Source organism: Mustelus asterias, chromosome 8, assembly GCF_964213995.1.
Source record: "Mustelus asterias chromosome 8, sMusAst1.hap1.1, whole genome shotgun sequence".
In the NCBI taxonomy this organism is placed as follows: Eukaryota; Metazoa; Chordata; class Chondrichthyes; order Carcharhiniformes; family Triakidae; genus Mustelus; species Mustelus asterias.
The window spans coordinates 135,068,445-135,081,507 of NC_135808.1; the positions used below are offsets into that span (position 1 = coordinate 135,068,445).

The 13,063-nt window shown below is 48.9% G+C and overlaps 1 protein-coding gene across 2 annotated transcripts in view; it reads right to left on the minus strand.

The window, feature by feature from the left end:
- Nucleotides 1–13,063, minus strand: part of znhit6 (zinc finger HIT-type containing 6) — a 50,433-nt gene that overhangs the window by 16,211 nt on the left and 21,159 nt on the right. The window contains exons 6-9 of one of the 2 annotated variants that reach the window (XM_078219020.1): nt 10,962–11,030; nt 9,314–9,394; nt 5,370–5,450; nt 1,598–2,661 (exon numbers count right to left, since the gene is read on the minus strand). In XM_078219020.1, the coding sequence (XP_078075146.1) occupies nt 2,622–2,661; nt 5,370–5,450; nt 9,314–9,394; nt 10,962–11,030 (271 nt within the window). In that variant the 3' untranslated portion in view covers nt 1,598–2,621. Of the gene's footprint in view, nt 1–1,597; nt 2,662–5,369; nt 5,451–9,313; nt 9,395–10,961; nt 11,031–13,063 lie in introns of those variants that run through there. The other variant, XM_078219019.1, reaches the window with a different exon arrangement.

The window sequence follows — 13,063 nt, forward strand, 5'->3', positions numbered from 1 at the left end:
GTTCCTGTGCTGTATTGTTCTTTGTTCACATTGCTACTTGTCCCTTTTATTCCATGGACTGTAACTTTTCTTACAAGTCTGTTGTGTGGCACTGTATCGAATGCCTTCTGAAAGTACATGTACACCACATCAACAGCATTACCCTCATCGATCCTCTGTTACCTCCTCAAAACACTCCAGCAAGTTAGTGAAACATAAGTTCTCCTCTCGAAACCCATGCTGGCTTTTCCTAATCCACCCACATTTTGTTTTCGATCATTGCAAATGTTGGAAGATAAATTCTGCCAATGCTTCAACAGTGTGAGTGAAAAATCGAGCAACTATCAGCAGAATGTGAGAGGGACAGGATCGTGCAAACAGAACCTTCCACTGATCCCAGATCCACCGCACCGATTTCAGATCCACCGCACCGATCCCAGGTCCACCGCACCGATCCCAGGTCCACCGCACCGATCCCAGGTCCACCGCACCGATCCCAGGTCCACCGCACCGATCCCAGATTTACCGTATCTGTTTGGAGAAAGCAGTCCAGCTCAGTAACTGCCCAGTGCTGTGGCAGTTCGGAGAGTCCTTCACACCAACAACATATTGTCTAGGATTGCTGATTGGATCTAATCCTGGAGACTCAATCACATGATCAGCTGTCTGATCAGTCTCCTCGTGTCCCAGTTATTTTCTCAGTTAATAAACAAGACCAAATACAAACAGGACGGTTCCGTTCAATTCAGTGACTTGATTTTCTTCCAGGTTTTCATAGAGTCATCGAAAGAAGAGGAGGCCATTCGGCCCACAGTGCCTGTACTTGCTCAGTGAAAGAGGTATCAGACTGAGCACCACTTTCCCCTCCTGCTTCTACATATCCCTGTAAATCCCTCACCCGAGACTCAGTGCAGCTCCTTTAGAAAAGTGAGGTAGGTTTGCCTTCCCCAGTCCAGTGCCGGCAACTCCACATTTTGAAAAATGATGTATGTGTCAGCATTGTGTCACCTCTTGAGGTCGAGGGTTACCGACCCCGACCTCTCTCAAAGTGGGAAATACTATTCCAACACCATCTCTCGCAACCTTTTGCCAATACTCTGAAATCCAACCCCGTTGCTCATGCCGGTGTCCAGGGTATTAATTCCTGCAGACTCTGGGTCTGTCCTACACGCTCAGCGACCTCAGTTTCACCTCCAGCGCAGTAACAAGCAGAGCTTCAAGAGCACTGACTGCACGTTGCTGTGCTGATCTAATCAGGTGCCTTCGAAAGTTGCTGCGTTCTAGCAAAATGAACCTTTTGGGCCCTCTGGATCGCGGAGACAGAGGCACCAAGGTTTCTGTGACTCAGTGGAGACCTCTTCTGGCCCCAGTTACAGTTACAGCCAGGGAACAGAAATCAGTCTCTCCGCAATGTGAAACCATCATTGAGGAACTCTTGGGAAAGCGATAGTTCTTCTTGCAAAAGGAAATGATTTTTAAGGTGATAGTAAAAAAGCGAGAAGCGTCATGAGGGAAAACTTCTTCACGAAATCTGGAACGTGCTGCCTGGTAGAGCGGTGGTTGAAGACTCAAAGTTAACTTTCACCAGGGAACTGAAGATATTGAAATAAAAATAAATCGATTTTTGATTTGATTTATTATTGTCACATGTACTGACATACAGTGAAAAGTATTGTTTCTTGCGCGCTATACAGACAAAGCATACTGTTCATAGAGAAGGAAAGGAGAGAGTGCAGAATGTAGTGTTACAGTCATAGCTAGGGTGTAGAGAAAGATCAAAATGCGAGGTAGGTCCATTCAAAAGTCTGACGGCAGCAGGGAAGAAGCTGTTCTTGAGTCGGTTGGTACGTGACCTCAGACTTTTGTATCGTTTTCCCGACGGAAGAAGGTGGAAGAGAGAATGTCCGGGGTGCGTGGGGTCTTTAATTGTGCTGGCTGCTTTGCCGAGGCAGCGGGAAGTGTAGACAGAGTCAATGGATGGGAGGCTGGTTTGCGTAATGGATTGGGCTACATTTACGACCTTTTGTAGTTCCTTGCAGTCTTGGACAGAGCAGGAGCCATACCAAGCTGTGATACAACCAGAAAGAATGCTTTCGATGGTGGATCTGTAAAAGTTGGAGAGAGTCGTAGCGGACATGCCAAATTTCCTCAGTCTTCTGAGAAAGTATAGTGTTGGCATGGGGGGACCAGGACAGTTTATTGGGTGATTTGGACACCTAAAAGCTTGAAGCTCTCGACCCATTCATTTCCAGGATGTGGATGGTGAGCTGCCTTCTTGAATCGCTTCAGCCCCTGAGGATTTTGATCCAGCAACAGTGAAGGAATGGCGATATATTTCCAAGTCAGGATGGTGAGTGACTCGGAGGGGAACCTCCAGGTCGTGGTGTTCTCAGGTATCTGCAGCCCTTGTCCTTCGAGATGCAGAGGTCATGGTTTTGAAAGTTGTTGTTGAATGAGCCTTGGTGAGTTGCTGCAGTGCATCTTGCAGGTGGTACACACGGCTGCCACTGTGCGTCGGTGGTGGAGGGAGTGGATGTTTGTGGAAGGGATAGCAATCAAGCGGGGCTGCTTTGTCCTGGATGGTGTTGAACTTCTTGAGTGTTGTTGGAGCTGCACCATCCAGGCAAGTGGGGAGTTTTTCATCACACTCCTGACTTGTGCCTTGTAGACGGTGGACAGGCTCTGGGGAGTCAGGAAGTGAGTTAGGTGCCGCAGTATTTCTGACCTTTGACCTTCTCTCGCAGCCACTGTGTTTATATGGCTAGTTTAAAGGATGCGAGGCAACCCAACCCTCCCAGGCAGTGCATTCCATCCTGTCACCACCCTCTGGGTAAAAAGGTTTTCCTCACATCCCCCCTAAACCTCCTGCCCCTCACCTTGAACCGATGTCCCCCTGTGACTGACTCTTCAATTAAGGGGAACAGTTGCTCCTTATCAACTCTGCTCATGCCCCTCATAATCTTGTACATCTCAATCAGGTCGCCCCCTCAGTCTTCTCTGCTCCAATGAAAACAACCCAACCCTACCCAACCTCTCCTCATAACTTAAATGTTCCCCCCAGGCAGCATCCTGGTGAATCTCCTCCGCACCCCCTCCAGTGCAATCACATCCTTGACAAGTCATGTGAGCACAAAAACAAATGTTTAAATAGTTATCACCCCCAGAGAATGCTCCTGGATTCGTTTCCTTGGAGTTAACCTTGGCCTGACCCCTCCCTTCAATCCAAAATATCCAGCACGTGTCAGACTGTGTTACATTACATTATCCTGAAGCTGCAAAATTGAAATAATGTTCGATTCCTGGGTTGAGTCACTGTGTGGAGTTTGCACCTTCTCCCCGTGTCTGCATGGGTTTCCTCCGGGTGCTCCTGTTTCCTCCCACAGTCCGAAAGACATGCTGGTTAGGGTGCATTGACACAAACAGGCGCAGAGTGTGGCGACTAGGGGATTTTCACAGTAACTTCACTGCAGTGTTAATGTAAGCCTTACTCGTGGCACTAATAAATAAACTAAAATCTACCGGCTCTTTGAGAGAGTTATTCTATTGGTCCCATTCACTATAAGCCAGCACCCTTTCCCCAACACTTATTTATCCACTTCCCTGTTGAAATTTATTATTAATCAGTCAGAGTCGACATGTCCCTGTGGAAGAGAGATCACGGTTAACTCATTCAGGAGAGTTTACAGAGGGAGTAACAAGCAAAGTAGTGTAGTTGGATTCTCAAAAGGCATTTGATAATCTGCCAAAGATTACTGTACAAGAGAAGAGCTCGTGGTGTAGGGGGTAACACATTAGCATGGAGAGAGGATTTGGCTCACTCACGGGAAACAGAGAGTAGGTATAAATGGGTCTCGTTCAGATTGGAAAGCTGGAACAGGTGGAGTGTCACAGGGATCCGTGCTCAGCGATTTACAATCTACATCAATGGTTTTAATGAAGGGGTCGAACGTATGATTGCTAAACTTGCCGATGACAGCAGGGTAGGACACAATTGCAATCATATCATACCCGTGTGTACCTATTTGCACTGTTAATTCATCTACCTTATTGCGAATACTCCATGCATTCAGATACAGTGTCTATAGGCCAGTCTTTTTAACGTTTCTATATAGAATCATAGGCCGGAACTCTACCACCTGGCCCGGCATGGAATCGGAGCGGACAAGGTCCGACAATGGAAATCTCCATTGACCTCGGGTGGGAATTTCCGGTCTCGCTTGAGCGAGGCTGTAAATTCCTGCCCATAGAATCCTGACAGTGCAGGAGGCCATTTGGCCCACTGAGTCTGCACCAACTCTCCGAAAGGTCACCTCAGCCAGACCCACTTCCCGTCCCATTCTCATAACTCCATACATTTACCATGGCTAATCTCCCTAACCTACACAACTTTAGACACTGGGGGCAATTTAACATGGCCAATCCACCTAACCCGCATATCTTTGGAGCGTGGGAGGAAACCGGAGCATCCGGAGGAAACCCACGCAGACACGGGGAGAACGCGCCCCCATCGGCAAAGCTACCTCGGCGGAGAACATTGAATTCCATCTCGCACAGCAAGACACCGTTTGTCAAAGTTATTTTAACACCAGCCGCTACATGAAAAAGTTTATTGCTGAGGTTAAAATAACACCAATCCAACGCTTTATAAATGGGACACAGTGTTTAGGGGAGATGATGACCTGGTGGTATTATCACTAGACTATTCATCCAGAAACTCAGCTAGTGTTCTGGGGACCTGGGTTCGAATCCTGCCACGGCAGATGGTGGAATTTGAATTCAATAAAAAATATCTGGAATTAAGAATCTACTGATGACCATGAAACCATTGTCGATTGTCGGAAAAACCCATCTGGTTCACTGTTTCCTTTAGGGAAGGAAATCTGCCGTCCTTACCTGGTCTGGCCTACATGTGACTCCAGAGCCACAGCAATGTGGTTGACTCTCAACTGCCCTCCAAGGGTAACGAGGGATGGCCAATAAATGCTGGCCCAGCCAACGACGCCCATGTTCCCACAAATGAATGAAAAAATAGTGCAAATGTGAGGAAGGTTGTGATGAAATTTTATAAAACACAGTTTGGGCCTCAACTGGGATATTGTAGCTAATTCTAGACTCCGGACTTTAGGAAGGATGTGAGGGAATTAGTGGGAATGCAGGAAAGATTCACAAGAATGGTTCTAGGGTTGAGGAATGTCAGTTCTGGATTGGAGAAGCGGCGGCTGTTTTCCTTAGAGAAGGTTGAGAGTAGATTTGACCGAGGGATTCAAAGTCGGGAAGGGTCTGGACAGACCGGGGAGGGAGGAAGTGGCAGAAATGATTGAGGACCAGTGAAACCGATTGGAGGGATTGGATTTCATGGGACGTGTGATTTGTAAATAATCTCCCCTTACCTGATAGAGTTACATTTCCGATTTTCTGCCTTCATCAAGATTCTTAATCCGCTCAGAGGGACCATTGTGTAGATCTTCAATCTGCAGGACAGGGGTTACAGAATCAGATACACACACACTGATATAAATACAAAACACAAACCACTGGAAACACTCAGCAGGTAAGGCAGCTTCTGTGGAGAGAGAAACAGAGTTAACGTTTCAGTCCTGACAAGGGAAACATTAACTCTCTCTCTCTCTCTCCCTCTCCCCGTCTCTCTCCCCCGCCCCCCGTCTCCCACCCCCCGTCTCCCACCCCCCCCCCCCCCCCCCCCCCCACCCCGTCTCTCTCTCCACACGGATCTATTGTGTTTCCAGTATTTTTTGATTCTATTTCAGATTTCAGAGATTCAGGTCACCTGAAGAATCGATCCAGCAGCTGTTGGATTTGCCGGATAGGTCACTCACACTCATGTTGTTCAGGCTCTCATTTACTTGAACATTTAAAAATTACATCGTTAACAAATTAACTACAATTTACAGCACAGGACGGAGCCTTTCACCGTGAATAGTCAACGCTTCACACAAACCTCCTCCTCCTCCCCACTCTGAGCATTTCTCCCGATTCCTCTCTCCCTCTTACAATTATCCAGTTTCCCCCTTCAATGTATCGATACTATTCACCTCAACCACTCCCTGAGGGGGCGAGTCCCACATTCTCCCCACTCCCTGTGGGAGCGAGTCCCACGTTCTCCCCACTCCCTGTGGGAGCGAGTCCCACATTCTCCCCACTCCCTGTGGGAGCGAGTCCCACATTCTCCCCACTCCCTGTGGGAGCGAGTCCCACATTCTCCCCACTCCCTGTGGGAGCGAGTCCCACATTCTCCCCACTCCCTGTGGGAGCGAGTCCCACATTCTCCCCACTCCCTGTGGGAGCGAGTCCCACATTCTCCCCACTCCCTGTGGGAGCGAGTCCCACATTCTCCCCACTCCCTGTGGGAGCGAGTCCCACATTCTCCCCACTCCCTGTGGGAGCGAGTCCCACATTCTCCCCACTCCCTGTGGGAGCGAGTCCCACATTCTCCCCACTCCCTGTGGGAGCGAGTCCCACATTCTCCCCACTCCCTGTGGGAGCGAGTCCCACATTCTCCCCACTCCCTGTGGGAGCGAGTCCCACATTCTCCCCACTCCCTGTGGGAGCGAGTCCCACATTCTCCCCACTCCCTGTGGGAGCGAGTCCCACATTCTCCCCACTCCCTGTGGGAGCGAGTCCCACATTCTCCCCACTCCCTGTGGGAGCGAGTCCCACATTCTCCCCACTCCCTGTGGGAGCGAGTCCCACATTCTCCCCACTCCTTGTGGAAACGAGTCCCATATTCTCCCCAATCTCCAGCAGAAGGGGTTACTCCCGCATTCCCAGTTGGATTTATTAGTCTCTGTCCTACCTTTTCATGACTTCCAAGTTCTGGTCTTTCCTCGAACGAAAACATCTCCCCTCACACCCACCCCCACAAATATCAGATATCAGGCCACCCCCTCAGCTAATTTAATCATAACTGCAGCTTGTTAGAAACTCTATATTGTTTCAAGTAAAGTACATTTGTATTTTTGTGAACGAGATCGAGCGTTTTTTTAAACTTGTGTTAAAGAGAAATGTGGGTCTGGTTTCAGCTTGGAGTTTGTGAGATGGAGCCGGCAAGTCTGGGACCCTGTTGTCTAACAAGCATTTTTAATGAGGTTTTACGACTTTGGAAGTGAAGGGATGGGTTACCAAGGGGTTAAAAAAAACACAAAAGGTATAAAAAGACTGTGCTGTTGCCGAGCAACAGGGAATTGGAGAGACGACCCATTCCGAGACAGAGAAACCAGAAAAGCAGCTTTAGTTTCAGTTGGTATGAAAACACCATCGAGTGAAGTCAGAAAGATCTAAGACGCTCTCTCTAGCTGAAAATATCAGATCGCTGAAGAAATGAGTTTAAAGAACTCATATGTAATACTCTCAAGTTAAAATAATAAGTGAATTAAGAGCTTATGGATCTCAAGGGAGATACCAATTGTGGAAGGAGATCTGGTGAATGGTCAGAAGTCTACTGGAAAATAAACCTCTTTGCAACTGAAGCAACTCTACCCTTGGTGTGGAAATAGTGTTGCCTTCACTGGACTGTTTGGTCTGTGCGGTTATGGCTCGGGGGAAAAAAAAGGTAGCCTGAGTTTGAATAATTTTTTCTTGGAGTCTATGTTGAAATCTTTTTGTTGTTCAGTTTGAAAGTTTATTTATTAGTGTCAGGAGTAGGCTTACATTAACACTGCAATGAAGTTACTGTGAAAATCCCCTAGTCACCACACTCTGGCGCCTGTTCGGGTACACTGAGGGAGAATTTAGCACGGCCAATGCACCCTAACCAGCACATCTTTCGGAGTGTGGGAGGAAACCCACGCAGACACGGGGGGAACATGCAGACTCCGTACAGACAGTGACCCAAGCCGGGAATCGAACCCGGGTCCTTGGTGCTGTGAGGCAGCAGTGCTAACCACTGTGCCGCCCCATATACAGCGAATGTTTCTTGTTTAATAAATGTCTTATCATTTTGTGGATAGTCAGCTAACGTCCCCTGTGAATCTGTTCAGTAAATAACCTCCATGCTTTTTCCAAAAAGATGATGATCTATCAAACCAAGTTCCAATCTGTAATCTGATTTATCCAACACCTGTTGGAATGATAACAGTCTCTGAAATGGAACCTCTACATCACCGTAACTGTTTAGATGTTAAAATGTAACACAAGTTGGGAGAATAGAGCACTCAACGCAAAGCTGCATGTTCAGGACATCTGATTTTCTTACCAGGTCAAAAGAATCTTCAAAGATAAGTTAATGCTCGAAATTCGGCATCAAATTAAAATATTAACTTACTGAGTGAACTTTACATATGAATACATATACCTTTTCCAAGGCACTAACCCGAAACAGCACCAGAGTGTGGCGACTAGGGGATTTTCACAGTAACTTCATCGCAGTGTTAATGTAAGCCTACTTGTGACACTAATAAATAAACTTTAAACTTAAAAAGATAAGGTCGCCATAGTCCCAGATGACCATAGGCTGTGCCCCTTTGAGGGGGGGAGATAGAGCTGACTGATGGTGATTTAACCAGAGGATCCTCACACCTCATGCGAGGGGCAAGGTTGAGAAGGTGGGCATTCATGAATAACCTCAGCCGGTACGGGAACTGAAACCACGCCGTTGGCATCGCTCTGCATCACTAACCAGCCGTCCAGCCAACAGAGCTAAACTGCCACCCCCATTCATCTCGAGAACTCGGAACATACGAATTCGGAGCAGTGTAGGCCACTCGGCCCCTCAAGCCCAATCCACCAATCAACGTGACCATGGTTGATCTGAATGTAACCTCAAACCCACCTTCCCGCTCACCCCCAATGACCTTTCACCCCCTTGTTAATCAAGAATCAATCTCACTCTGCCTTAAAAATATTCAAAGATTCTGCACCCACCGCCTTTTGAGGAAGAAAGTTCCAGAGACTCTCAAACTGGAGTTAAAAACCATCTCATCTCTGTCTTAAATGAGCGACCCCCCTGGTTCTAGATTCTCCTACAAAGTTCTAGATTTCCTCAACATCATCCCCACATCCACCGGGTCAGGACACACCCAGGATATTAAAGCTTTCAATCAAAGCGTTGTTTACTCGAGTGGATGCAAGCCTCGCCAGTCCAGTCCCTCCCCAGCCCCACCACCTCCCCCCCCGCCCCCCCCGCCCCGCCCCCACCCCCACCCACCACCCCCCCCGCCCCACCCCCGCCTTGTACATTTTACACTTCATGCTTCAATTCTTATCCTTGTTTTCAAATCCCTCCACGGCCTCGCAGACACCAGGTTTTTCTGTGCATATCAGAAAGGGGAAACAAGCAATTTATACATTTCAAGAATAAAACAGGGTTAGTACATACTTCTGTCGAATAACCGGGTCAGCTTCTACTGGGTGAATGTACTTGTTGAGTAATTCTTCCAAAGTCGTGCTGCCTGAGACTCTGAAATAGAAAAACAGTCCTGGGTTTCCAACAGATCTTCCCGCAGTTTTACAGAGTTTCCAGCACAGTATCAGCCCAACTGCCCCCGGGGAGGGGGATGTTTCTGCTCCACACAAGCATCATCCCAACCCCTCTCCACCTCATCCTATCAGCATCTCCTTCTATTCCTCTCCCTCACGCGTTTACCCAACTTCCCCATCAATGTATCGATACTATTCACCACAACTACTCCCCGTGGGAGTGAGTCCCACATTCTCCCCACTCCCCGTGGGAGCGAGTCCCACATTCTCCCCACTCCCCGTGGGAGTGAGTCCCACATTCTCTCCACTCCCCGTGGGAGCGAGTCCCACATTCCCCCCACTCCCTGTGGGAGCGAGTCCCACATTCGCTCCACTCCCTGTGGGAGCGAGTCCCACATTCTCTCCACTCCCTGTGGGAGCGAGTCCCACATTCTCTCCACTCCCTGTGGGAGCGAGTCCCACATTCTCTCCACTCCCTGTGGGAGCGAGTCCCACATTCTCTCCACTCCCTGTGGGAGCGAGTCCCACATTCGCTCCACTCCCTGTGGGAGCGAGTCCCACATTCTCTCCACTCCCTGTGGGAGCGAGTCCCACATTCTCCCCACTCTCTGTGGGAGCGAGTCCCACATTCGCTCCACTCCCTGTGGGAGCGAGTCCCACATTCTCTCCACTCCCTGTGGGAGCGAGTCCCACATTCTCTCCACTCCCTGTGGGAGCGAGTCCCACATTCTCTCCACTCCCTGTGGGAGCGAGTCCCACATTCTCTCCACTCCCTGTGGGAGCGAGTCCCACATTCTCTCCACTCCCTGTGGGAGCGAGTCCCACATTCTCCCCACTCTCTGTGGGAGCGAGTCCCACATTCGCTCCACTCCCTGTGGGAGCGAGTCCCACATTCTCTCCACTCCCTGTGGGAGCGAGTCCCACATTCTCTCCACTCCCTGTGGGAGCGAGTCCCACATTCTCTCCACTCCCTGTGGGAGCGAGTCCCACATTCTCCCCACTCTCTGTGGGAGCGAGTCCCACATTCTCCCCACTCCCTGTGGGAGCGAGTCCCACATTCGCTCCACTCCCTGTGGGAGCGAGTCCCACATTCTCCCCACTCCCTGTGGGAGCGAGTCCCACATTCGCTCCACTCCCTGTGGGAGCGAGTTCCACATTCTCTCCACTCTCTGTGGGAGCGAGTCCCACATTCTCCCCACTCCCTGTGGGAGCGAGTCCCACATTCTCTCCACTCCCTGTGGGAGCGAGTCCCACATTCTCCCCACTCTCTGTGGGAGCGAGGTTCCTGAGGTGTAAGTACACAGTGCTGTTAGGGAGGGAGTTCCAGGATTTTGACCCAGTGAAGGAACGGTGATATATTTCCAAGTCAGGATGGTGAGTAGCTCGGAGGGGAAGCCTCCAGATGCTGGTGTTCCCAGGTATCCGCTGCCCTTGTCCCTCTAGATGCTGGATGTAGCGTGTTTGCTCTGTGCTGCCATGTGGCAAACAGAAGTTATCCCAATTCACATCCATTCACTCATATTAAGAATAAGCAAGCTTCCATTTACCTCTTCGCTGTGTACTCAGTGTCACTCTGAGGAAACACCAGCTTCACGTGCCAATAAAGCATCTGCTTCCTAAACACAGGAGAAAAATCAGGAGGTTAAAATCGTGTAAATCTTTGCAAGTCAGTACTACACAAGTGGTGATTCAGGAATAATTAAACTCCACCAAGGCTCCTGTTTCTGGGAGTGGTGGGAGGGTTGAATCAGGTCAGGGGGTGAGTGGGGGTGGGGAAGGGGGAGGGTAGTGGGAATCAGGAAGGGGAAACATAAGAACATAAGAACTAGGAGCAGGAGTAGGCCATCTGGCCCCTCGAGCCTGCTCCGCCATTCAATAAGATCATGGCTGATCTTTTCGTGGACTCAGCTCCACTTACCCGCCCGCTCACCATAACCCTTAATTCATAAAGATGTGCGGGTTAGGTTAATTGGCCATGCTAAATTGCCCCTTAGTGTCCCGGGATGCGTAGATTAGCGGGTAAATATGTGGGGATATGGGGATAGGGCCTGGGAGGGATTGTGTTCGGTGCAGACTCGATGGGCCGAATGGCCTCTTTCTGCACTGTAGGGTTTCTATGATTCTATGATTTACTATTCAAAAATGTATCTATCCTTGCCTTAAAAGCATTCAATGAGGTAGCCTCAACTGCTTCACTGGGCAGGGAATTCCACAGATTCACAACCCTTTGTATGAAGAAGTTCCTCTTCAACTCAGTCCTAAATCTGCTTCCCCTTATTTTGAGGCTATGCCCCCCTAGTTCTAGTTTCACCCGCCAGTGGAAACAACTTCCCTGCTTCTATCTTATCCATTCCCTTCATAATCTTATATGTTTCTATAAGATCTCCCCTCATTCTTCTGAATGCCAATGAGTATAGCCCCAGTCCACTCAGTCTCTCCTCATAAGCCAACCCTCTCAACTCTGGAATCAACCTAGTGAATCTCCTCTGCACCCCCTCCAGTGCCAGTATATCCTTTCTCAAGTAAGGAGACCAATACTGTACACAGTACTCCAGGTGTGGCCTCACCAGCACCTTATACAGGGGCAACATAACCTCACTGTTTTTAAACTCCATCCCTCTAGCAATGAAGGACAAAATTCCATTTGCCTTCTTAATTACCTGCTTCACCTGCAAACCAACTCCTTGAGATTCCTGCACAAGGACACCCAGGTCCCTCTGCACAGCAGCATGCTGCAATTTTTTACCATTTAAATAATGGTCCATTTTGCTGTTATTCCTACCAAAATGGATGGCCTCACATTTACCAACATTGGGGGGGGGGGGGCGGGTTGGGGTGCGAAGTGCCCCGTGTGAGGCTGGGTGTTTCCAGACTCGAAACATTGGCTCTATTCTCTCTCCACAGAGGCTGTCAAACCTGCTGAGATTTTCCAGCATTTTCTGTTTCAGATTCCAGTAACTGCAGTATTTTGCTTTTACATTTGACACCTTTTCCTCACCAGATTTCATCTCTTGCCTCACATTTTGCAAAAATAAAGGGTTAAGAACGCGAATTCTGAGTTTTCCCTCAGGAATTTGGGATGCCCCAACACCAAGCATCAGTGGGATTTATAACAGTATATTGTGACTATCTGGGGCCCAGGCACTGATCCCTGTGGGACCTCACTAGTCACTACTGACCACTTTGTTAAAGACCATATGGGTAAGAAGGGTATAGAGGGATTTGGGCCAAATGCGGGCAATTGGGACTAGCTTAGGGGTTTTAAAAAAAGGGCGGCATGGACAAGTTGGGCCGAAGGGCCTGTTTCCATGCTGTAAACCTCTATAAACCATTTATCCCTATTCTGTTCGCTGTCTGCTAACCAATTCCCAATCCTGGTCAGGAAATTAGCCCCAATCCCATGTGCTTGTGCGTTTTAATGATTATCTGTAAGTATAGGTATAGTAAAGTATAGCTTACAAAAGCAGTGAGGTCATGATGGAGTTGTATAGAACTTTGGTGAGGCCACAGCTGGAGCACTGCGTGCAGTTCTGGTCGCCACATTATAGGATGGACGTGATCGCACTGGAAGGGGTGCAGAGGAGATTCACCAGGATGCTGCCTGGGACGGAGCATTTAAGTTATGAGGAGAGGTTGGATAGGCTTGGGT